Source organism: Oncorhynchus clarkii, chromosome 5 (assembly GCF_045791955.1).
Source record: "Oncorhynchus clarkii lewisi isolate Uvic-CL-2024 chromosome 5, UVic_Ocla_1.0, whole genome shotgun sequence".
Classification (NCBI taxonomy): domain Eukaryota; kingdom Metazoa; phylum Chordata; class Actinopteri; order Salmoniformes; family Salmonidae; genus Oncorhynchus; species Oncorhynchus clarkii.
The window spans coordinates 82882553-82910337 of record NC_092151.1 but is presented as its reverse complement, the minus strand read 5'-3'; the positions used below and the strand labels follow the sequence as shown (position 1 = coordinate 82910337).

General features: G+C 40.7%; 1 protein-coding gene across 1 annotated transcript; it reads right to left on the bottom strand.

Annotated features, from left to right (window-relative positions):
- Positions 1–3841: 3841 nt before the first annotated feature.
- Positions 3842–14300, bottom strand: LOC139409780 (calcium-activated chloride channel regulator 1-like). Its single transcript, XM_071155157.1, has 14 exons — positions 14151–14300; positions 13767–13904; positions 12771–12921; positions 12567–12672; positions 7540–7699; positions 7173–7397; positions 6778–7002; positions 6394–6565; positions 6180–6286; positions 5874–6089; positions 5407–5677; positions 5138–5302; positions 4495–4728; positions 3842–4245 (listed from the first exon to the last, which is right to left on the bottom strand). Exons 1-14 carry the CDS (start codon positions 14298–14300, stop codon positions 3842–3844), a joined length of 2724 nt encoding a protein of 907 aa, XP_071011258.1.
- Positions 14301–27785: the final 13485 nt, after the last annotated feature.

Below are 27785 nucleotides of genomic sequence, written 5' to 3'. Positions count from 1 at the left end.
TAATGCTCTTGTGGCTGAATGGAAGAACTTCACAGATCTTCATTGTGAAGGGTAAACACTGTTTCCCATGCTTGTTAAATGAACCATAAACAATTACTGAACATGCACCTGTGGAACGGTCATTAAGACACTAACAGCTTACAGACAGTAGGCAATTAAGTTATGAAAACTTAGGACACTAAAGAGGCCTTTCTACTTACTCTGAAAAACACCAAAAGAAAGATGCCCAGGGTCCCTGCTCATCTGCGTAAACGTGCCTTAGGCATGCTGCAAGGAGGCATGAGGACTGCAGATGTGGCCAGGGCAATAAATTGCTATGTTGGTACTGTGAGACGCCTAAGACAGCGCTACAGGGAGACAGGACGGAGAGAGACAGGACGGAGAGCCGATCGTCCTCGCAGTGGTAGACCACATGTAACAACACCTGCACAGGATTGGTACCTGCGGGACAGGTACAGGATGGCAACATCTGCCTGAGTTACACCAGGAATGCTCAGACTGTCCGCAATAGGCTGAAAGAGGCTGGACTGAGAGCTTGTAGACCTGTTGTAAGGCAGGTTCTCACCAGACATCACTGGCAACAATGTCGCCTATGGGCACAAACCTACCATTGCTGGACCAGACAGGACTGGCAAAAAGTGCTCTTCACTGACGAGTCGCGGTTTTGTCTCACCAGGGGTGATGGTCAGATTTGCGTTTGTCGTCGAAGGAATGAGCGTTATACCGAGGCCTGTACTCTGGAGGGGGATCGATTTGGAAGTGGAGGTTCCATCATGGTCTGGGGCGGTGTGTCACAACATCATCAGACTGAGTTGTTGTCATTGCAGGCAATCTCAACGCTGTGCGTTACAGGGAAGACATCCTCCTCCCTCATGTGGTACCCTTCCTGCAGACTCTTCCTGACATGACCCTCCAGCATGACAATGCCACCAGCCATAATGCTCGTTCTGTGCTTGATTTCCTGCAAGACAGGAATGTCAGTGTTCTGGAATGGCCAGCGAAGAGCCCGGATCTCAATCCCATTGAGCATGTCTGGGACCTGTTGGATCGGAGGGTGAGGGCTAGGGCCATTCCCCCCAGAAATGTCCAGGAACTTGCAGGTGCCTTGGTGGAAGAGTGGGGTAACATCTCACAGCAAGAACTGGCAAATATGGTGCAGTCCATGAGGAGGAGATGCACTGCAGTACATAATGCTGCTGTTGGCCACACCAGATACTGACTGTTACTTTTGATTTTGACCCCTTCTTTGTTCAGGGACACATTATTCCATTTCTGTTAGTCACATGTCTGTGGAACTTGTTCAGTTTATGTCTCAGTTGTTGAATCTTGTTATGTTCATACAAATATTTACACATGTTAAGTTTGCTGAAAATAAACGCAGTTGACAGTGAGAGGACATTTATTTTTTTGCTGAGTTCATGGAGAAGATCAGTTCTATGATGTTAAGAATAAGCAGATTACTTGTACTTATGATTTCTCACATGGTGCTTTCCAAAACATTTTATTGCCCAAAAGGGCTTAACTTCATCAATGATGCATCACACAGTTTATGCATTTATATAATTAATATCATAAATATATACATGACTAACTTTTGATTTACTAACTACTAATCCATCCTCAATTCAGTACTTTTTTAACCTTGATTTGTGGGATGAGTATTGATTCCTCAGGAACTGCAGGGTTAATAGCAATCATAATGTCTGTGTACCATTTCCTTCCAGCGTGATCCCAAAAGTATATCCTGACAGGAAAACCAGCATGTTCCTAGCTGTAAATTCAGATTGTTCATTTCTTGTAGACCTAATTCAGCAAGTATCTCAATGTTAAAGAGGAAAGTTGGAGATTCCATACAGCAGTTTGAATGTACTGTTTGTGAACTGTACTGTTTGTCCATAATGACCAAGTGATACATTGCCCGATGAGCTAAATGTTATTTATACAAACATAGACTTGGCTTTACAGTATTTTGTGAACGGACCAAATGCAGGGAACCATTTAGTTGGCAAAAAATTGTGTTCAATTTTCTTTAAAAAAAACAACAAAGGCAACAGTCTGAAAGGAACTTCTGCATTGATTTATCTTGTTCTTTTTAAGGACATAAAACAATTGTCTTAGCTAGTAGATCTAACTCAAAATAATAATAGTTTTTGTCCAACAAAAAATGTTCAGTTCCGTATTGAAAAAAATATTGAGTTAGATTAAGTGTAGTTAATGCAAATTAAACCAGGGCCACCTCTACGATGTGGCAAAGCCAGGCACGTATAATTATGTGATTAAATGAAACAGGTAATTATTAACTCATTAACCTGGGGCACCATGGGAAAGTTTGGTTTTATTGAGTTTCTATTTTCCAAATTAACTCAAAAAATATCAGAATATCGATTTTACAACAGTCGCTACTTAATCAATTTCCTCTACAGTCTCATTCTGAACGTTGCATAATCCATGAATCTGCACAAACCCGAGTCTCACCCATGAGTTGATTATTTATTTACTAACAAGCTAAAATGATATTAGATACACATACACAAACCTACCGTCTAGGCTATTGATTAGAACTTAGTACGATGAACCAGTCCCTAGCGGGCCAACACAATATGACACGTTACACAAAATGAGGATTTCAAAAGAGAGAGAAAGAGAGAGAGTACACGAGAGAAAAATACACTTGGGTGCATTTGTCAGCTATGATTATTTTAACCCTAACCTTGCCCCGAACTGCCGCTCTCATAGGTCAGAATATAATGATGTAATTACATGTTAAAGGTCTCCGATGGGGGTCTCTGCGTGGACAGTTTCGGCTTCTCTGATGACGCACTTCTCTGGTTACAGGGTATGTAACTCTCTGGTTGTCCTCATCATGTCAGTGTCCTTTGTCTTAGTGGTCTGTTTCCTCGCTCTTGTTCTGAAAGGGGTATTTTGAGAACAGCCAGCCCTGTAGCTCAGGGCTCACAGTGTAGGAATGAAAGCAGTGTAGACACACGATTCGATGGAGAGTGGTGACCGGATTCAATTTATACAACTATCTCAGATCCAATTTAGACAACTAACTTCACATTTCATCTTTACAAAAACATTCTCTTTGATCTGGACATTTTCCACACAATGTACAATATGCACACATCCAGCATATACTAGGAAAACTCTTAAAGTTACAATGTTTTCGTTATAACGTCGTCCTTTACCTTTTAATAACATAACAAAAACAACATTAATTTTCATATTCCATCTATCGTCATTACCACCATTGTGGCTGACGAAACCTATTGTCCCAAAGTCCATTTATTGCATGTTAATGTTCAGAGGCCGGTTCTCCATAGTGAGGACAAAGGAATTTTGTCTGCTGCATTAGATTTACAATGGTCGTGAGGTGTCAACAAAAAAAAAACATCTCTATACCTCTCGATCTTTTCCCCGCTGGTGGGTGTGAGATCTCTCTGTAGGACTGTGGTCCACGGTAACCTGACCCGAGGAGGCCAGTCATGACATAATACACATTAATGTCAATCAATTTTATGATAAATCTTACATATTGTACCTTAATAACAGAACATGTTCTTCATTGTAAACACATGATGGTTAATGCACAAACACAAAGCTTCAAATGAGATCTTAAGAGAATCGGTCTAATCAATCTATTATAGCACGATCAATTTAATTTGGTTAGCTAGGATCTCATTCTAACCTTTCAGCTATTTAAAAAACAAAGAATGGTAGATAAGCTCATTTATTCCCTCTACTTCATATGTTTTTTTAGTGTTAATCAAAAACACAGGAAGCTTTGCTATGATTCAGTGCAATGAGCTGGAGCTACATTTGTTCATGGTCATAATTTGTTTTAAGCATGATTAACTCTCCTTGATTTAATTGAACACATTGTCACACTAGCAATCAGACAAGCCACCATTGTTACTGTGGTGACTGATATGACTATAGCAGCAATGTTCACACCACTGCCTGATGTATCAGGCGCATCAGTTGGAGAAGGAACAGGAGCTTTGGGAACAATCTTGGTCACTTGAATAATGTTGGATGTTTCAGATTTCAGGAAAGATTTGTCTTCTGCTTTTGCTGCAAAAAACAGAGTGGTGCCATTTTTGATGATTGAGAAGAGAGTGAAAGAGAGCTTTTCTGGGGAGCCTGCCTTCTTTGGTGAGAGGTCGTATGTGACAAGATGAGCGGTACTGAAGTTGGATCTGAGTAGGTCTGAATCTTCACTAAAACGGATCTCATAGGCCGTTGCTGAAAAATTGAAATGGCAAGTAAATAAATGTAAATGTACACCAAGACAGCACAGTGATGATCTGATTGTTAGCATTTTGTACCCGTCATATGAAATTTAACGATTGGTGAAATACTGTACATGTCAGTGTTGCAGTGTTATTTTTTTTTTCATATTTTGTGAATATTAGGATTACTTCTAAGCAAAAAAGTCTGGAAATATATCCACAACTTGTTGTTGAGATGCTCATTATTTATACATTTTTGTACCTGTGCCTTGGTCCATGTCTTCCCCAGGTGCAGTCCAGGTGAGCAGCACTTTGTCCTCCTCTATCTCTGCATTCAGGTCTGTGATTTTGTTAGGGGGGAAATTTGGAGGGGGGACACCAGGTGGGAGACTGACTGAGAAGCTCTCTCCTATGACTGTCCTGGTGAAGCTGCCAACATCAGCCTGCAGGTCATCCTCACTGATTGGGGGCTTTGGGGGATTCATCACTACTTGTCCTGGGAAGACAGTCATCAAACATATGAATGCATACATATTCATACAATCCCAACTACCAAATCATACCCTTGATCATTATAAGGCTAGTTGTTGAGAATAGGTATGGGTACTGATCCATCAAATTAAATATGTTTTGGTATTTACATAATATGGTATCACAATTTGTATTTTATTTTATCTTTATTTAACTAGGCAAGTCAGTTAAGAACACATTCTTATTTACAAAGACAGCCTAGGAACAGTGGGTTAGCTGCCTTGTTCAGGAGCAGAACGACAGAGTTTTACCTTGATAGCTCAGGGATTCAATCTAGCAACCTTTCAGTTACTGGCCCAACACTCCAACCACAAGGCGACCTGCCGCCAGTTCATGAATGAAGAACACATAGTTTCAGATGGAATGTACTGTACCATTAACCACATATCCAGGTATGTAAAGTGCTCCACTGTGTCTCCTGAGGGAGAATCTGGCCATGCCATCATTGTTATGTACTTTCACTTTCAAGCTGTATTTTCCTGTTGTTAGTTCAGTGAAGTAACTGGAATAGATGCCATCATTTCTGAAAGCATCAGCACCTGAAAAAATAGGATTTCATCTTAAAACTTAAATAAATAATTGTTTTTGTAACACCCTACTCCATTTTGGTTCTAAATCACCATGTATTGTGGCTCTACATCACCTGCTCCATTATCCAGCAGTTGTAGCTTATATTGGTCCCCAGAATCAGACTTCAGTGTGGCCATCACATCTGCCAGAATCACTGGAACACCTTTCTGGTTGACCTCTGCATACACCAACATGGGTTTGCTGCCGTTGCTGAACTGTTGGCTCATGTGGGTTTTGACCATGACCGGTGGTATAGCATCACTGACAGCACGACTTGTCACAGTCATTGACATAGATTGGGCAGTTGACTCTTTATTTAGTAGGCTGTATTTCCACTTTCCAGTCTACAATTTAAAATAATATCATCACCATTCAATCTAGTGAAATTGTAGTAATGCATTATATGGTCCACATTGAACAACTGAAATGTCTAAATTAGTAACTTGTAGTAATTGGAAAAATAATACACACAACTATAATAAATATAAATATAACTTTTGAATCTAGCTGAACACATAAAATATACACAACCAGACAGACCTCAGCAGTTCCTTCAATATCGAGCGTTAAAGTCTTAGCAGGAGCATCATGTTTGAAATGTGATGTGTCATAGGTCCGTGTAAAGGGGCTTAAAACAAGGATGTCAGGTGGACTTCTTTCATAGATAACTAAAAAGCTTGTCTTGTTTCCAATTGTCCTGTCAATGGATACAGATCCATTAAACCAACCAATCATATTCAATCCAGTGCTCTCAAGCTGTTGGAAAAAGAGACAGATTATGTTCAAATATCTGTAAACACTTATAGTATATTATGTTTCTCATAATTCCCTGCAACTTCATCACACCTGGATTGTCTGCTTGGTCAGATTTCCATCAGATGTTGTGTGTGAAGTAAAAATATCCACAAGGTCATTGGAATCCACACCATCAGCAGCATTGTGATATTTACCACCTACAGCAGGAAGGATGATATTTAGGTAAAACATTTGAACAAGTAAAAAAGAATTTCAGATATAATTTAGAATGCTTACTTAGGAAAGATACTGCTCTCTGTGTTACCTGATATGTCTGACAATTCTTTTACATCTATGTTTGCATTTGGCCCAAGAGTTATTGTGTGCACAGTTGCACCACTTTCATTAACACTTTTTTGACAGTTGATACTTGATTCCCCATCAGTTAGTAATATGATTGCATCTCCCATTGCACCATCTCCATCTCCCCCAAGTACCTAATAGAAGCATCATTGAGTTATTGAAATTATATATATAAATGTAATTTTAATGGGTTTCTTTCTAAATATATGTGTATTCATGTGTCAAACGGTTTTGTCCAGATTGTTGCCGCACTATGTACCAGTATTATTTTAAGTGATCATTTAAAGCCATTTGCAATGTATTATATGAACGGTGTCAAATAAATATAGATTGGTATTGTATTTACCTCCAGACCTTTCTTAACACCTGCACAAATGTCTGTGTATCCACCAGCTGATAGCGGCAGACTGCCTACAAGCTTATCTCTCGACGCTTCACCATCAATTAAAGTCAATGGTTCAAGAATTGTAGCCGTAGCTGTAAATTGTACAATGCCAATATAAGCTTGGTCTTCAACAATCTTCTGTATGAAGAGCGTTGCCGCTTGTCTCAGGTTCAACATTCTAGAACCCTTTATAGGAAAAATATATTAGCAACCATCAGTACAGTTAGACAAAACACACACACACGTGCCCGGGCACAAACACCAATAATACCAGGAATTTGTGTTACCGTTGTCAGATCTTGAATTGTTTTTATAAAATATGGTTTGATTTGAAAAATCAGTCCATAAAAACTTACTGCAGCCATGCTTCCTGAAACATCAAGGACAAGACAGACAACCCTTTGCCGGCACTGCACCACAGTGAATGTGGGTAGTATACTTGGTGGTGTTGGCACAACTGCCACACCGGCATCTACAGAAAGTGAAGTGATAACTTCCTCTACACCTATGTTACCACACAGTCTGTTCTGGATGTTTGGAGCCTCAGTGTTGTGAGTTTCTTTTGTACAGAACTCTTTTACCTGTGCACACAACACAAACGTTTCTGTCATTAGTTTAAACATATCTTCATTACAGTTAAAAATGGAACGTTGAGCATTACAACTACATAACACATTGGGTAGATATCAAGGTAGTTGAAAGGCTGTGTAGACTTGTACTCACAGCACTAAGGCCTTGATTGTACATGATAGATGCAGAGGTTGTCTGTTGCTTGTCAGGATAGAATACACAGTCTTCGGTGTATAACCCAGTAACAGGGTCAGTGGTGCAGTCCCTTTGGTCATGTTTGTGGATGTACTTTCCTGTAATGTTTATGGTACATCTGAAAAATGTGAAATGAACATTAACAATAAATTGATTGTACAGTTAGGGTTGACTCCAAGTCTCAATAATTTAAGAAAAATCACTATTTATTTGTTGGTAGATGCATGTCATAGTGGAATCTGAATTAAATGCTCAGAAATAGACAATAGGCTATAAAAATAAAGACAGTGACTAATCAATGTGCCTTCAGCAAGTACTCATTCCCCTTGATTTAATGCACATTTTGTTGTGTTACAGCCTGAATTCAACATGGATTACGTTGATTTGATGAAGTGAACACATTTTTAGAAATGTTTGCACATTTATTGAAAATGACATACAGAAATATCTCATTTACATAAGTATTCACACCCCTGAGTCAATACATGTTAGAATCATCTTTGACAAGGATTACAGATGTGAGTCTCGAAGAGCTTTGCACACCTGGATTGTACAATATTTGCACATTATTATTTTTTTAATTCTTCAAGCGCTGTCAAATTGCTTGTTGATCATTGCTAGACAGTCATTTTCATGTCTTGCCATAGAATTTCAAACCTATTTAAGTCAAAACTGTAAGTAGGTCACTCAGGAACATTCAATGTTGTCTTGATAAGCAACTCCAGTGTATATTTGACCTTTTGTTTGAGGTTATTGTCCTGCTGAAAGGTGAATTTATCTCCCAGTGTCTGTTGGAAAGCCGACTGAAGCAGGTTTTCTACTAGGATTTTGCCTGTGCTTAGCTCTATTCCGTTTCATTGTATGCTAAAAAAACTAGCCTTAGCATGATGCAGCCACCACCATGCTTGAAAATATGAATAGTGGTACTCAGTGATTTGTTGTGTATGATTTGCCCTAATCATAACACTTTGTATTCAGGACATAAAGTTATTTTCTTTACCACATTTTTTATTTACTGCGTAAAACACCAACGTTTCGGCATCACTGTACCTTCTTCAGGCCAACAGTTTACTTGCTGTTAGATCAGCACATCTACTAACTTGTTTTGGTGTGCGCCAGCTCATGCTTTTCACTGGACATAACAGACAATGAAAATGGGCAGGTACAGTTTAACTGGGACCTTTGCCATGTTCCGCAAACAATACGGAATCTATTGAAAATGTGTTTGATTTAAATGTTTTTTTCAAAGGCAACTTTTTAAACTCCTTGTTTTAGGGACAAATGATGACACTTAAAGGTGAATTCCACCCCTTTTCAACCCATATTCATTATCTCCAGCACCATACAAGTTTCTACATATAAATAGAGCATTTCTATGTTTGTGCTGAAAAAGATAAGGTCCTAAAAAAGTGCAATTTGATGATGCTATCAAAAGTAAAACCAGTTATTTTACTACTCCCCGCATCACAGTGTATCTCATAGTCTTTGAAATTAAATGTTTTTTTCACTACAGAATGTAGAAATGCTCCATGTTGGAATTCCCCTTTAATGGATACAATATGAATATGGAATTGTATAAATCAGAGCAGAGCAACTCACAGATCACTACACCTGTACATTGCACATCTATAAATAGCCCAAACAATTACCTCATCCCCTACTGTATTTATTTATTTTGCTCCCTTGCAGTATTTCTACTTTGCACATTCACCTACTGCAAATCTACAATTCCAGTGTTTTTAATTGCTATATTGTATTTACTTTGCACCATGGCCTTTTTATTGCCTTTACCTCCCTTATCTCACCTCATTTCCTCACATTGTATATAGACTTGTTTATGTACTGTATTATTGACTGTGTGTTTGTTTTACTCCATGTAAAAAAAAATATTTAAAAACCTTGAAATTTCCATTCCTAACTATAACGTTTTCCTCCAAGATAGAACTGCCAAAGGGGGCGGTGTTGCAATCTACTGCAGAGATAGTAATACAGAACTCTGCAGGCTATCTAAGTCTGTACCCAAACAATTTGAGATTCTACTTCTAAAAATGCACCTTTCCAGAAACAAGTTTCTCACTGTTGCCGCTTGCTATAGACCTCCCTCTGCCCCCAGCTGTGTCCTCGATACCATATGTGAATTGATTGCCCCCCATCTATCTTCTGAGCTCGTGCTACTAGGTGACCTAAACTGGGACATGCTTAACACCCCAGCCATCCTACAAACTAAGCTTGATGCCCTCAGTCTCACACAAATGATCAATGAACCTACCAGGTTCAACCTCAAATCAGTAAACACGGGCACCCTCATCGATGTCATCCTAACTAACTCGCCCTCCAAATACACCTCTGCTGTTTTCAATCAAGATCTCAGCGATCACTGCCTCATTGCCTGCATCCGTAATGGGTTTGTGACCAAACGACCACCCCTCATCACTGTCAAATGCTCCCTAAAACACTTCTGCGAGCAGGCCTTTCTAATCGACCTGGCCGGGGTATCCTGGAATGACATTGACCTCATCCCGTCAGTAGATGATGCCTGGCTATTCTTTAAAAGTGCCTTCCTCACCATCTTAAATAAGCATGACCCTCTCAAAAAATTTAGAACTAGGAATAGATATAATCCTTGGTTCACTCCAGACCTGACTGCCCTTGACTAGCACAAAAACATCCTGTGGTGTTCTGCATTAGCATCAAATTGCCCCCGTGATATGCAACTTTTCAGGGAAGTTAGGAACAAATATACACAGGCAGTTAGAAAAGCTAAGGCAAGCTTTTTCAAACAAAAATGTGCATCCTGTAGTACTAACTCAAAAAAGTTCTGGGACACTGTAAAGTCCATGGAGAATAAGAGCACCTCATCCCAGCTGCCCACTGCTCTGAGGCTAGGAAACACAGTCACCACCGATAAATCCACTATAATTGAGAATTTCATTAAGCATTTCTCTACGGATGGCCATGCTTTCCACTTGGCTATCCCTACCCCGGTCAACTGCCCAGCACCCTCCACAGCAACCCGCCAAAGCCCCCACCATTTCTCCTTTACCCAAATCCAGATAGCTGATGTTCTGAAAGAGCTGCAAAATCTGGACCCCTACAAATCAGCCGGGCCAGACAAGCTGGACCCTCTCTTTCTAAAAATATCTGCCGAAATTGTTGCAAACCCTATTACTAGCCTGTTCAACTTCTCTTTCGTATCGTCTGAGATTCCCAAAGATTGGAAAGCTGCCGCGGTCATCCCCCTCTTCAAAGGGGGTGACACTCTAGACCCAAACTGCTACAGACCAATATTTATCCTACCTATCTTCGAAAGCCAAGTTAACAAACAGATTACTGACCATTTCGAATCCCACCATACCTTCTCCGCTATGCAATCTGGTTTCAGAGCTGGTCATGGGTGCACCTCAGCCACGCTCAAGGCTCTAAACGACATCATAACCGCCATCGATAAGAGACATTACTGTGCAGCCGTATTCATCGACCTGGCCAAGGCTTTCGACTCTGTCAATCACAACATTCTTATTGGCAGACTCGACAGCCTTGGTTTCTCAAATGATTGCCTCGCCTGGTTTACCAACTACTTCTCTGATATAGTTCAGTGTGTCAAATCGGAGGGACTGTTGTCCGGTCCTCTGACAGTCTCTATGGCTGTGCCACAGGGTTCAATTCTCGGGCAGACTCTCTTTTCTGTATACATCAATGATGATGCTCTTGCTGCTGGTGATTCTCTGATCCACCTCTACGCAGACGACACCATTCTGTATACTTCTGGCCCGTCCTTGGACACTGTGTTAACTAACCTCCAGACGAGCTTCAATGCCATACAACTCTCCTTCCATGGCCTCCAACTGCTCTTAAACACAAATAAAACTAAATGCATGCTATTCAATCGATCACTGCCCGCACCTGCCCGCCCGTCCAGTATCACTACTCTGGACGGCTCTGATTTAGAATACGTGGACAACTACAAATACCTAGGTGTCTGGTTAGACTGTAAACTCTCCTTCCAGACTCACATTAAGCATCTCCAATCCAAAATTAAATCTAGAATCGGCTTCCTATTTCGCAACAAAGCACCCTTCACTCATGCTGCCAAACATACCCTCGTAAAACTGACCATCCTACCGATCCTCGACTTCGGTGATGTCATCTATAAAATAGCCTCCAACACTCTACTCAACAAACTGGATGCAGTCTATCACAGTGCCATCCGTTTTGTCACCAAAGCCCCATACACTACCCACCATTGCGACCTGTACGCTCTCGTTGGTTGGCCCTCGCTTCATACTCGTCGCCATATCCACTGGCTACAGGTTATCTCCAAGTCTCTGCTAGGTAAAGCCCCACCTTATTTCAGCTCACTGGTCAACATAGCAGCACCCACTCGTAGCACACGCTCCAGCAGATATATCTCACTGGTCACCCCCAAAGCCAATTCCTCCTTTGGTCGTCTTTCCTTCCAGTTCTCTGCTGCCCATGACTGGAACGAATTGCAAAAATCTCTGAAGCTGGAGACTCACATCTCCCTCACAAGCTTTAAGCACCAGCTGTCAGAGCAGCTTACAGATCACCACACCTGTACATAGCCCATCTGTAAACAGCCTATCTATCTACCTACCTCATCCCCATACTGGTATTTATTTATTTATTTATTTATTTTGCTCCTTTGCACCCAAGTTTCTCTACCTGCACATTCATCTTCTTCGAATTGCTACGCTTTATCTTGGCCAGGTCGCAGTTGCAAATGAGAACTTGTTCTCAACTAGCCTACCTAGTTAAATAAAGGTGTTCTCAACTAGCCTACCTGGTTAAATAAAGGTGAAATAAAATAAAATAAATAAAAATGTGTAACTCTGTGTTGTTGTATGTGTCGAACTGCTTTGCTTTATCTTGGCCAGGTAGCAGTTGTAAATGAGAACTTGTTCTCAACTTGCCTACCTGGTTAAACAAAGGTGAAATAAAATAAATGTAAAAATTATAAAGATTACCTTGTTGCCTCGATTATGGAACCTGACAGGTAGAATGGTTTTTCTTCATTATATTCATCAAAAACTCCCCATCTTAGATGTGCCCATTCATGGACAAAAACCTTACCTGGAAGTGAGTTTTAGAAGGAAAATTCAACAAATAGGATTTCTGTATTGGGTCTTACACAGTAACAGGAGATAGAGTTTATGGCAGGTGACTCTAACCTCTGGGTCCATAGTATTTAGAGACATCATCATTCAGCATGAAGTCAGGAGTCAAATGAATGTACCGGCCCTCAGATCCACATTCACCATACTGCAGAGTGTAAGGCTGATCTCCATGTAATTTATTTGGCCCATCAATTATTATATTGGCCTATAACAGAGACAATGCAGTAGTAACAAAATAACTAGATTTACCATAATACTTCAAAGTGTTTGTAATTACTAGGAAAAAGCTTATACTTTAGAATTTTGCAAAGATGATACCATGCCTATTTACATTCCGACTACCCGGTCTTATGAGTTATATATTGATGTACAATTTTGTCACATTTTCCCCTTAACTATAACAGTTTAATGTATATCTTCCTTGTTGTATTTTAACAATTACAGTTAAGGTTACTATTATAGTTGCCTGGACATAGCCTTTAGCCGTGGTAAATTGGCCATATACCACAAACCCCCGAAGTGCCTTATTGCTATTATATGCTAGTTACAAACGTAATTAGAGCAGTAAAAATACATGTTTTGTCATACCCATGGTATAGGGTCTAATATACCACAGCTGTCAGCCAATCAGCATTCAGGGCTCGAACCACCCAGATTATAACTGGAAATCTACACTACATGGACAAAAGTATGTGGACGAACCGACTTATTGAAAAGATGGCATCCTATGACGGTGCCACACTGAAAGTCACTGAGCTCTTTGGTAGGGCCATTCTACTGCCAATGTTTGTCTATGGAGATTGCATTTCTGTGTGCTCGATTTTATAGACCTGTCAGCAACGGGTGTGGCTGAAAGACCTGAATCCACTAATTTGAAGGGGTGTCCACATACTTTTGTAGTGTGTGGTGTGTCTTCCTATCAATTAATGATTTAAACAATTGTAATGATGAGGAATCAAAAGCTAATAGAATGTCAGTCAGGATCGTTCTCTGTCATTGGTGGTAATGATGACTTCAACATCATTTGCATGTTTTAGATTCTCTCAGTACCTTATCGTAGACCTCCGTCTTTGCTTTGGGGTAATTTCCTTTATTCCAATTAGGTGGCACTAATATTGCGACTTCCTTGAAATATAAATGTTTCTTTGTTGCATTGAGTAGATGTTTGGAGGCTTCTTTAAACATTTCCTGAAGTAACAAATTAAATAAAATGAAACAAAAACTGTGGTATCTAATTGAATGTTTTGGTGTACTGTCATTATTAGTAAAACAATCACAGCATGCCTGTCCTATGGTTAGATACAGCATTTGAATTTCAACATCAAAAACAGCAATATCCTACATTCAACATTACATTCAATGACATTCACAATATCCTAAAATATATATTACCTGTTGAGTGGGGAAAGAATGCTTTTGTCATTAATTTATTACCTTGATTTGTGTGATGAGCACTGGGTCCTCAGGCACCTCAGGGTTAATAGCAATCAGAATGTCAGTGTATCCATTTCCAGTCAGCTTGATCCCAAATGTAGATCCTGACAGGTAAACCAGCAGCAACACAGCTGCTGCTTTAGAGGCCATGGTGGTGGACTCAGTGATGTGTGGGAAGGATCTGTGATCTGCCAGTTATATTAGCAGAGATAGCAGAGGGTGGAAATAAACAGAGAATTGCCCCATAATTATGTAAATCAGATGTCATTGAGTCAGATGACATTATCACATGCCCAGTGTTTTCGAGAAGCCACAAGTGTTGATTCACCTAGAACTGTATTTCAGGGAAGGGTGGTAGTGTTAGGGAAGAAAAAATAAATAAATAAATATATATATATATATATATATATATATATATATATATACACTGCTCAAAAAAATAAAGGGAACACTTAAACAACACAATGTAACTCCAAGTCAATCACCGTTGTGTCAATCACCATCGCCGTTGTGCAAATGGAATAGACAACAGGTGGAAATTATAGGCAATTAGCAAGATACCCCCAATAAAGGAGTGGTTCTGCAGGTGGTAACCACAGACCACTTCTCAGTTCCTATACTTCCTGGCTGATGTTTTGGTCACTTTTGAATGCTGGCGGTGCTTTCACTCTAGTGGTAGCATGAGACGGAGTCTACAACCCACACAAGTGGCTCAGGTGGTGCAGCTCATCCAGGATGGGACATCAATGCGAGCTGTGGCAAGAAGGTTTGCTGTGTCTGTCAGCGTAGTGTCCAGAGCATGGAGGCGCTACCAGGAGACAGGCCAGTACATCAGGAGACGTGGAGGAGGCCGTAGGAGGGCAACAACCCAGCAGCAGGACCGCTACCTCCGCCTTTGTGCAAGGAGGAGCAGGAGCAGCACTGCCAAAGCCCTGCAAAATGACCTCCAGCAGGCCACAAATGTGCATGTGTCTGCTCAAACGTTCAGAAACAGACTCCATGGTGGTATGAGGGCCCGACGTCCACAGTTGGGGGTTTGTGCTTACAGCCCAACACCGTGCAGGACGTTTGGCATTTGCCAGAGAACACCAAGATTGGAAAATTTGCCACTGGCTCTTCAAAGATGAAAGCAGGTTCACACTGAGCACGTGACAGACGTGACAGAGTCTGGAGACGCCGTGGAGAACGTTCTGCTGCCTGCAACATCCTCCAGCATGACCGGTTTGGCGGTGGGTCAGTTATGGTATGGGGTGGCATTTCTTTGGGGGGCAGCACAGCCTCCATGTGCTCGCCAGAGGTAGCCTGACTGCCATTAAGTACCGAGATGAGATCCTCAGACCCCTTGTGAGACCATATGCTGGTGCGGTTGGCCCTGGGTTCCTCCTAATGCAAGACAATGCTAGACCTCATGTGGCTGGAGTGTGTCAGCAGTTCCTGCAAGAGGAAGGCATTGATGCTATGGACTGGCCCGCCCGTTCCCCAGACCTGAATCCAATTAAGCACATCTGGGACATCATGTCTCGCTCCATCCACCAACACCACGTTGCACCACAGACTGTCCAGGAGTTGGCGGATGCTTTAGTCCAGGCCTGGGAGGAGATTCCTCAGGAGACCATCCGCCACCTCATCAGGAGCATGCCCAGGCGTTGTAGGGAGGTCATACAGGCACGTGGAGGCCACACACACTACTGAGCCTCATTTTGACTTGTTTTAAGGACATTACATCAAAGTTGGATCAGCCTGTAGTGTGGTTTTCCACTTTAATTTTGTGTGTGACTCCAAATCCAGACCTCCATGGGTTGATAAATTTGATTTCCATTGATAATTTTTGTGTGATTTTGTTGTCAGCACATTCAACTATGTAAAGAAAAAAGTATTTAATAAGAATATTTCATTCATTCAGATCTAGGATGTATTATTTTAATGTTCCCTTTATTTTTTTGAGCAGTGTATGTATATATATATATACACACACTACCATTAAAAGGTTTGGGGTCACTTAGAAATGTCCTTGTTTTTGAAAGAAAATAAACGTTTTTGTCCATTAAAATAACATCAAATTGATCAGAAATACAGTGTAGACATTGTCAATGTTGTAATGACTATTGTAGCTGGAAACAGCTGATATTTTATGGAATATCTACAAAGGCGTACAGTGGCCCATTATCAGCAACCATCACTCCTGTATTCAATGGCACGTTGTGTTAGCTAAACTAAGTTTAGCATTTTAAAAGGCTAATTGATCATTAGAAAACCCTTTTGCAATTATGTTAGCACAGCTGACAACTGTTGTTCTGTTTAAAGAAGCAATAAAACTGTCCTTCTTTAGACTAGTTGAGTATCTGCAGCATCAGCCTTTGTGGGTTTGATTACAGGCTTAAAATGGCCAGAAACAAAGACCTTTCTTCTGAAACTCGTCAGTCTATTTTTGTTCTGAGAAATGAAGGCTATTTTATGCGAGAAATTGCCAATAAACTGAAGATCTCGTACAAAGCTGTGTACTACTCCCTTCACAGAACAGCGCAAACTGGCTCTAACCAGAATAGAAAGAGGAGTGGGAGGCTCCGGTGCACAACTGAGCAAGAGGACAAGTACATTAGAGTGTCTAGTTTGAGAAACAGATGCCTCACAAGTCCTCAACTGGCAGCTTCATTAAATAGAATCCACAAAACACCAGTCTCAACATCAACAGTGAAGAGGCAACTCCGGGATCCTGGCCTTCTAGGCCCAGTTGCAAAGAAAAAGCCATATCCTAGAATGGCCAATAAAAATAAAAGATTAAGATGGGCAAAATAACACAGACACTGAACAGAGGAAGATTGGAAAAATGTGTCATGGACAGACAAATTTAAGTTTTAGGTGTTCGGATCACAAAGAAGAACATTCGTGAGACGCAGAAAAAATGAAAAGATGCTGGAGGAGTGCTTGACGCCATCTGTCAAGCATGGTGGAGGCAATGGGATTGTCTGGGGGTGCTTTGGTGGTGGTAAAGTGAAAGATTTGTAGAGGGTAAAAGAGATATTGAAGAAGGAAGGCAAATCACTCAATTTTGCAACCCCACCCCGTACCCTGTGGACGGCGCACACCTGGCACTCATCATTACGCACAACTGGTAATCATTATGATTCACACCTGAACTCCGTTACCTTCATGATTTCCTCCCCTTTATGTGTCACTCTCCCATGTTCTCTCACCAGTTGGTACTGTTCTTGTGTATCAGCCTGTTAGTATCGTGTTCTTAGTTTTGTTGTTTTATTAAAACGTTTCACCTGCACCTGCTTCCGACTCACCGCCCCATCATTACAGAATCCAAGTTTCTTTATAGTCATAGAATATACTATATTTGTCTGGGAAACCTGAGACAGTCATAGTGATAGTGACAGTAGTCCATATAAAACCATGATTCTTGTAAGTCACAAAGAAGTATGAAATTGCATTCTGTTATGCATTCACAACACTGCTCTGTATTGGTATCTGACCTCTGTTTATAATCATAGAATCACGATGGAACAATGAAAATGTGTCTCTCTCTGAGCACAGAAGTAGGGATGCTGCATATCACATCGAGTTGATGAGGCAGTTTTAAAGGGAACATCTGGGATTCGAAAAACAACAAGCGGTCAACCAGCTGCTTGTTTTGGTAAACAGCTGAGCGATGGGACTAGAGAAATTTGATCAAATCTCAAATTAATAGACAAAGTTCTGAATAACCATGTTTTGAAGCTCAAGTGTTTTACATTTTTAACAAACAATGAAGTTGAACTAAGCTCATAACTGATAAGTTATATTATTCAATAATTAATGGATAAAGGTCATTGATTGAAAAGTTTTTAAAAAATGTATGTACCAATCTTGGGCTGCCCCTTTAAAACCTGCTGTTGTCTGTGTAATGGTACCCACAACTTTCAGCTTGAACTCTACCAGGAAGTTCACTAGTCAAACATTGTTACATTGTTACATATTATATTGTTCCAGTAAATGTACTTATCTTTTATTATTCTGACATGGTCCATCAGCAAGGAATTTCCCTTCCACCGTAATGATCATTATGTCATTCTAGATGAGACTGAGATTGTTGCTGATGACTGGGATGAATGCAGGATCAGGTTTTCAGGAAAAGAACAAGACACCCTCTGTTTGACTGATAACGCCATGTACGTCATAGGCCTATTTGGCTTATATGATTGTGATGGTCATAATGCTTATTTACAGTGTCATAATGTGTATTTTTCTTAGTCCAGTAGGTGTGTTCGTAAATTCAATCTGGAGTGACAGAGTGCGCTCAGAGTGCGCTCATGTAATCAGAGCATTGTCAGATTGTCCATTCCTATATTCAGAGCGTTTTGCTTTCAGTGCGTTCAGAGCACACACTGGACGCTCTGGCCAAACTAACGTTGGATAGCTTGCAAGCTACTTCCAGACACAAATGAAAAAACATCTCACTTTGAGCATTTTACTCCCCCTATAGCAGAGCTGGTTAGGCTGTTTTCATGTTATCTAGAGAATTGGTGACTGTAACTGTGTTGCTGGCAACAATTTAATTAGCTTTTTTTGCCGATGTTTACTGACACCGGCCATATTCAACTGGTGTTGAATATCATTGGGACAGCATACAGGTGATTTCTGTGAGCGCTGGTGTGCCATCCTGAACAAATGCTCTATTGATTTAATGACATTAATTGTTGACCAGTTGAAAAATGATTTTATTGAAATGGATAACACGATTAAAGACAAACGCACAGCTCTACAAATAGTTAATGATGATGGCATATTCAATGAACTGATGAAAACTAACCAAGCGCTCCAGGACAAGGTGTATACAGAAATAAAATAACTTAAAATCAAGAAATTCAACCAAGACATAAATCAAATCAAATCAAATTTTATTTGTCACATACACATGGTTAGCAGATGTTAATGCGAGTGTAGCGAAATGCTTGTGCTTCTAGTTCCGACAATGCAGTAATAACAAGTAATCTAACTAACAATTCCAAAACTACTGTCTTGTACACAGTGTAAGGGGATAAAGAATATGTACATAAGGATATATGAATGAGTGATGGTACAGAGCAGCATAGGCAAGATACAGTAGATGGTATCGAGTACAGTATGTACAAATGAGATGAGTATGTAAACAAAGTGGCATAGTTTAAAGTGGCTAGTGATACATGTATTACATAAGGATACAGTCGATGATATAGAGTACAGTATATACGTATGCATATGAGATGAATAATGTAGGGTAAGTAACATTATATAAGGTAGCATTGTTTAAAGTGGCTAGTGATATATTTACATCATTACTCATCAATTCCCATTATTAAAGTGGCTGGAGTTGAGTCAGTGTCAGTGTGTTGGCAGCAGCCACTCAGTGTTAGTGGTGGCTGTTTAACAGTCTGATGGCCTTGAGATAGAAGCTGTTTTTCAGTCTCTCGGTCCCAGCTTTGATGCACCTGTACTGACCTCGCCTTCTGGATGATAGCGGGGTGAACAGGCAGTGGCTCGGGTGGTTGATGTCCTTGATGATCTTTATGGCCTTCCTGTGACATCGGGTGGTGTAGGTGTCCTGGAGGGCAGGTAGTTTGCCCCCGGTGATGCGTTGTGCAGACCTCACTACCCTCTGGAGAGCCTTACGGTTGAGGGCGGTGCAGTTGCCATACCAGGCGGTGATACAGCCCGCCAGGATGCTCTCGATTGTGCATCTGTAGAAGAAGACAAGGCTGAGAACAAAGTATACTTCTGGAGAAACCCTGACAAGAGGTCCTGCTCCTCCTCTCCATGGCAGACGCAGGAGAGATGCCGCTTACTTCTATGCACCTCTGTCTGACTAACGCTCTACAACCAGCGCCTCATCGGCTTCCAGTGGTAGTTTTTTATTCAACGAGAGACTGGACGGACGGAAGGGCGGAGGTGGCCGCAGGAACGCGCATCGACGAGATGCCGCACCCCGACGGGGTAAGAAGAAACGACTATCAGAGGCAGAGGAGACCGTTCACACGGTCCCAGAACCCACGGGACTGAGTGACTTTAATTTATCAAGCAAGATATTGAGCCCTGCCCATGTCTCTTTGGGCAATAAAGGGTTATTTTGTGCCTACAACTCAGTGCAACGATTTTGATTTAAAGGTAGACAAGTTTAAGTTTTTTAGTAACATCCGTTTAAAGGGATACTTTAGCTCCCCTAATCATTATATTTCTGCTGAACCAGTAGGTTACTCACCTGCACATACTCCAACTCCTTTTTTACTTCTTTTTTTTACCTTTATTTAACTAGGCAAGTCAGTTAAGAACAAATTCTTATCTTCAATGACTGCCTAGGAACAGTGGGTTAACTGCCTGTTCAGGGGCAGAATGACAGATTTGTACCTTGTCAGCTCAGGGGTTTGAACTTGCAACCTTCCGGTTACTAGTCCAACACTCTAACCACTAGGCTACGCTGCCGCCCCTTTTAGAAGTAAGAGTTATTTTATGCCTTCAGCCAATCACAATCACTCGATCGAGACATATTGCAGACTCGTTGAAAAAGATGTTGCTCATCTCCTTAAGAACAAATAAGAGTCCAAATCTTTCCATAATTTACCCAAGGATGAAAAATAAGCTTTGCTTGATTTACAATCCGATACGTCAGTCCTTATTCGTCCTGCTGATAAGGGTGGGTCGGTTGTACAATCCGATACGTCAGTCCTTATTCGTCCTGCTGATAAGGGTGGGTCGGTTGTACAATCCGATACGTCAGTCCTTATTCGTCCTGCTGATAAGGGTGGGTCGGTTGTACAATCCGATACGTCAGTCCTTATTCGTCCTGCTGATAAGGGTGGGTCGGTTGTACAATCCGATACGTCAGTCCTTATTCGTCCTGCTGATAAGGGTGGGTCGGTTGTACTCATGGATAGGACAGTTTATGTAAATGAGTGTCATAGACAACTGCTTGACAACACCTTTAACAACAAACTCAGAAGTGACCCCACTTCCCAATTTCAGAATACTATCCTTACTGTCCTAGATGGGTATTTAATTTCTGGTCAGATCACCAAGAAAGAACATGACTTTTTGGCTATTCAACACCCTAAAATTGCCACTTTCTATACTTTGCCGAAATTACACAAGAATGTTACAAAACCTCCAGTGCGGCCTATTGTAGCGGGCATTGATGCAGCAACGGCCCCTCTATCTACTTTTGTTGACTTTTTTATTAGACCACTCGCAGAACAGCTCCCCTCCTTTGTAAAGGACACCAGCAGTATGATCTCTATCATTGAATCTCTTGATCTTCTCCCTGAGAATACCTTTGTCTTTAACTTAAAGACCCTTGCTCCCTTTGGTCTCAACGTAGACTTTGATCTGAAGCCATTCTTGTGGTTATTGTGACTTTGCCATTGTAATTGTTTTTAAGTTTGTGTAGTCTAAAATGAATCTATGATCGTATGCTATCCATTAGTTTTTTTGTATGCTGTTCTTTGTATGCCATTTTTATATTTGAGAATTAACCAATGATATTAGGCCACACTTGGCCATGATTACAGACACCTGTGTGTCTTTTGACACTATATAAACGAGTCATCCCGCAGTGTTTGTGATTATACCCTGATGAAGACAGCTTGGCTGTCGAAACGTTGGATGTTACATTATTGCATCTGAGCTCCTAGAGTGTGCGGCTCTCCTTCATTTACCAGCTTTCTACTCCACTAGCCAGCACCTCGCCTAAATAGGTGTGCATTTCTTTTTCTTCGAGACTGGCGTATCTTTGACCATGAAAGAAAGTTGTAATTATTCGCCTACCTCCTCATGCCTTTTGCACACAATGTATATAGACTCCCCTTTCTTTTTTTCTTTTTTTCTACTGTGTTATTGACTTGTTAATTGTTTACTTACTCCATGTGTAACCTTGTGTTGTCTGTTCACACTGCTATGCTTTATCTTGGCCAGGTCGCAGTTGCAAATGAGAACTTGTTCTCAACTGGCCTACCTGGTTAAATAAAGGTGAAATAAATAAAAAAATAAAAAAATGTAAAAAAGTTATGCTAGCGAGCGAGCATTTTAGCCAGGTAGCCTAGGACAATGAAAACTGTATGATAGAGTGATGAAAGAGAGGAGGATGACATAAGCGTTTTCTGGGTCAGTCAACATGTTTTTCCTACTTGAACACGCACGCACACACACACACACACACACACACACACACACACACACACACACACGCACACACACACACACACACACACACACACACACACACACACACACACACATAAATCAGTACCATGGATATCCATATCATATTTATCTTATGTTGTTTGGACTATATTGTTTTTGGTATCTTTTTATAATGTTTTTGGTATCACAGTTGTCACTGTGTTAGACTAAGCATAAGTGATTTGATGATGTTGAAATATTGAAGTTGAAATGGTGCTGGAATAGTGTAGACAGCTCCTGTCTCCACTAAGTCTTGCTTTCTCCCAGAAATCTCCAAGACATTTTCTCCCTCTACAGGGTATTATTGTCAGTATAAATAAAACCTGGTTATTGAGAAGAACGTACAGCTGAAATAACATCATTTCACTTTCAAGACAGCAACTATATTTTGGCAATTTCTCATACAGGTTATATAAATAGAAAACTCAAGTTGCTTTCATTTTCCATTTAAGTAGTCCGGTAATGACCACATGTCTAATCAAGTATGGCTATTTATTATCAAGAGGGGGAAAGAAAATATAAATTAACTGTCCACATCTAAAATGGGAAACTAAATACACTATAGTTTTGGTTTTGATTTTGAACTTACCCCCATACTCCCTGAAACATCAAGAACAAGACACACCACTCTTTGCTGTCACTGCTCCACTTTGGGTGCTGTAACGGGTGGTTTTAGAGACGGGACTGAGACATTGTGATCCTCAGAATCATGGAGTATAACCTCTACACCTCTGTTATCACACATTCTGTTCTGCATGTTTGGAGCAAGCTGGTTGTGAGTGTCCTTCGTACAGAACTTGTTTACCTGTGGGGTACACAACACAGTTACTTGTTTCTGGCATAACAAAAGTCATTTTAATAACAGTTACAATAATTAGGTATTTTTCGCAACAAAACATGGGGTAGGAGGAAGGCTTTGAAGAGATTACACTCACAGAATCAAGTCCTTGATTATACATGATGGATGCAGGGGTTGCCTGGTTCTTCTCAGGAATGAATACACAGTCTTTGGTGTATAACCCAGTCACGTGGTCCGTGGTGCAGTCCTTTGAGATGTCACTTTTGTTGATTAACTATCCAATAATGTTTGTGGTACATTTGAAAAATGTACAACTTTACATTACGTAATGAGTATGAGGTGATTTTGCAGTGAGGAGGAGCTTTGACATTTTTTCACCAAGAACAATAATAGTTAAGGTCCTTTGTCTCAGGTCAGACTGAGTAAGGTCAAACATTTCATTAAAAAACCTTCACAAATAAGCATCAATAAACAATATTATTAACAGTATCTATCATTAAAACCATAAATAGGGCCTCCTGAGTTGCGCAGCGGTCTAAGTCACTGCATCGCAGTGCTAGAAACGTCACTACAGATCTGGGTTCGATCCCGGGCCGTGACCTTGAGACCCATGAGGCAGTGCACAATTGGCCCAGTGTCGTCCGGGTTAGGAGAGGGTTTGCCGGCTGGCATGTCCTTGTCCCATCATGCTCTAGCGACTCCTTGTGGCTATATGTTGTTTCCTCCAACACATTGGTGTGGCTGGCTTCCGGGTTAAGCGAGCAGTGTGTCTAGAAGCAGTGCAGCTTGGTTGGGTTGTGTTTTGGAGGATGCATGACTCTCAACCTTCGCCTCTCCTGAGTCCATACGGGAGTTGCAGCGATGGGACAAGACTGTAACTACCAACTGGATATCACGAAAAAGTAGTAAAAATAACCAGAAATATATAATTGAATGATTAAATAAATGATAAAACATATATAAAGCATTTAACCTTTATATATTGAAAGTTAGCGTAAAATATAATCAACTTCCATGGGTGAGATGATGAAAACATCCATGCCCATTTTCAAGTGATTCAGAGTAGGAGTGATGATCTAGGATCAGTTTTGCCTTTGAGATCTGTTACGTTCCCCAATAAGAAACCAAAAAACATTTCTCAATAGAAAACTGACAACCAGAATGAAACAGGTGGGGTTTTAAAATGGGTTTTGAAAGGCAACCATGGGGTGACAACTGAATGCTGGCCAATCAAACTCGAGTAGGGTCTTAAACACCATGGACACCCACTAGATTTGCCTGATATCAGACAAACTAAAGGAAAAGAAAACCCACACCAACTTAGGTAAGGATGTGCAAATAAATGTGGAGCAAACTAAACAGTAAGGATGTGCAAATAAATGTGGAGCAAACCAAACAGTAAGGATGTGCAAATAAATGTGGAGCAAACCAAACACTAAGGATGTGCAAATAAATGTGTAGCAAACCAAACAGTAAGGATGTGCAAATAAATGTGGAGCAAACTAAACAGTAAGGATGTGCAAATAAATGTGGAGCAAACCAAACAGTAAGGATGTGCAAATAAATGTGGAGCAAACCAAACAGTAAGGATGTGCAAATAAATGTGGAGCAAACCAAACAGTAAGGATGTGCAAATAAATGTGGAGCAAACCAAACAGTAAGGATGTGCAAATAAATGTGGAGCAAACCAAACAGTAAGGATGTGCAAATAAATGTGGAGCAAACCAAACAGTAAGGATGTGCAAATAAATGTGGAGCAAACTAAACAGTAAGGATGTGCAAATAAATGTGGAGCAAACCAAACAGTAAGGATGTGCAAATAAATGTGGAGCAAACCAAACAGTAAGGATGTGCAAATAAATGTGGAGCAAACCAAACAGTAAGGATGTGCAAATAAATGTGGAGCAAACCAAACAGTAAGGATGTGCAAATAAATGTGGAGCAAACCAAACAGTAAGGATGTGCAAATAAATGTGGAGCAAACCAAACAGTAAGGATGTGCAAATAAATGTGGAGCAAACCAAACAGTAAGGATGTGCAAATAAATGTGGAGCAAACCAAACAGTAAGGATGTGCAAATAAATGTGGAGCAAACCAAACAGGGGAGACAAAAGATAAAGGTTTTGTTTAACAACTTAAAGAGGGCTGTGGCGGATGAATCAGAATTAGTTGGGTAACATAGATCATTAAGATGTTTTATTTGCATAATATGCTTATGTAAGATACTTGTCTTTAGAATGTATCCTTTTGGACTAGAGTGTTGGCAGTTGCACTTTTCCCTCAGCTGGGGCTCAGTCACTTGGGGCCCAGAGAGGGGAGAGGTCAGGCTTGTCTTCCACATGTCCCTGGTGCTATGCAGAATATCAGAAAGGGAAGAGGACAGAATGGAAAATTGTCTTCATATGTGAATGTGTCTTTACCTATCCTTAAACCATGTGAAGGGATGGCGTGATTAATGGGGAACCAATTACTTGTCTCCACTATGTCTGTGCGCCAGGCACTCCCTCTTTTTCCCATTGGGGGGAGGTGTATGGCAGTGTCTGGAAACATTGTTTGTCCTCTTTGATCTTACACTTATCCTGGGATAGTGTATGACATTGAGGCTCACTCCCCTCAGTGAGCTTGTCAATGAGTGTGGTCAAGATGGGGTTTACTTGAGATGGGAGTATCTAGAGTTGATAATTGATATATGCCATTGGATGAGTTGGTGTTTTTGTACTATGAAGTACCAGGAACAAGATTAGAACCTCGTCTGAGGGACCAAACTGAACAATAATTTATAGCGAATGTTATCTGGCTAAGGGATACTCCTTTCTCATGAAAAAGTCTTTATTTGTGAACAGTTCCTAGTATCTGTTGTTCGTCATGTAAGTTGAGAGGGGTGTATCTTGGCTATAAAAGATCTTTGTACTTTTCTGTTGGTACTTTTCAATGGTTCATTAGAGATAGAAAGTCAAAAAGTCTATTGCAAAGCTTATTATTAAAAAATGTGTAGTTTAAGTATAACTCTGACTGGTGTGTGAAGTGTGTAACTCTTTCCTTATTTGGTAAAGCAGAAATATGCCACCACAGGGCGCACTAAACATCGGTCTAACGCTTCCAACATCTCTCATGCCAACTGGAGAACTAGGCCTGCCACTCTTAAATATCACCTGTGCAAGCATTAGTGATAATAATGACTGACTAACGAGGCGACAGGTACAACACATCCTGACCAACGAGTATGATTCCAATTAGGGAAAGCCGCACCCAAATAGAACCCACCTCGAAAACGAAATCGAGCAAAAAGTTCATGCAGGATATTCACAGCACTATTTCATTTAAAAAACATCTTATTTTTTATTTATTTCACCTTTATTTAAACAGGGAGGCCAGTTGAGAACAAGTTCTCATTGACAACTGCAACCTGGCCAAGATTAAGTAAAGCAGTGCGACAAAAACAACACAGAGTTACACATGGGATAAACAAACGTACAGTCAATAACACAATAGAAAAATCTATATACAGTATGTGCAAATGTAGTAAGATTAGGGAGGTAAGGCAATAAATAGGCCATAGTTGCGAAATAATTACAATTTAGCATTAACACTGGAGTGATAAATCTGCAGATGATGATGTGCAAATAGAGATACTGGGGTGCAAAAGAGAAAGAAAGAAAAGAAAAACAATATGGGGATGAGGCAGTTGGGTGTGCTATTTACAGATGGGCTGTGTACAGGTGCAGTGATTGGTAAGCTGCTCTGACAGCTGATGCTTAAAGTTAGTGAGGGAGATATAAGTCTCCAGCTTCAGTGATTTTTGCAATTCGTTACAGTCATTGGCTGCAGAGAACTGGAAGGAATGGAAGGCCAAAGAGGTGTTGTAGTTGGGGGTGACCAGTGAAATATGCCTGCTGGAGCACGTGCTACGAGTGGGTGCTGCTATGGTGACCAGTAAGCTGAGATAAGGCGGGGCTTTACCTACTAAAGACTTATAGATGACCTGTAGCCAGTGGGTTTGGCGACAAATATGTAGCGAGGGCCAGCCAACGAGAGCATACAGGTCGCAGTGGTGGGTAGTATATGGGGCTTTGGTGACAAAACAGATGGCGCTGTGATAGACTACATCCAATTTGCTGAGTAGTGCTGGAGGCTATTTTGTAAATGACATTGCCGAAGTCAAGGATCGGTAGGATAGTCAGTTTTACGAAGGTATGTTTGGCAGCATGAGTGGAAGAGGCTTTGTTTGCGAAATAGAAAGCCAATTTTAGATACAATTTTGGATTGGAGATGCTTAATGTGAGTCTGGAAGGAGAGTGTACAGTCTAACCAGACACCTAGGTATTTGTAGTTGTCCATATATTCAAAGTCAGAACCGTCCAGAGTAGTGATGCTAGTCGGGTAAGTGGGTGCGGGGAGCAAGTATTTGGATGATCCAGATGAAGATTGAGAGAATGTCATAGTATCAGATGAAACCAAAATATAACTTTTTGGTAAAAACTCAACTCGTCGTGTTTGGAGGACAAAGAATGCTGGGTTGCATCCAAAGAACACCATACCTACTGTGAAGCATGGGGGTGGACACATCATGCTTTGGGGCTGTTTTTCTGCAAAGGAACAGGACGACTGATCCGTGTAAAGGAAATAATTCACGGGGCCATGTA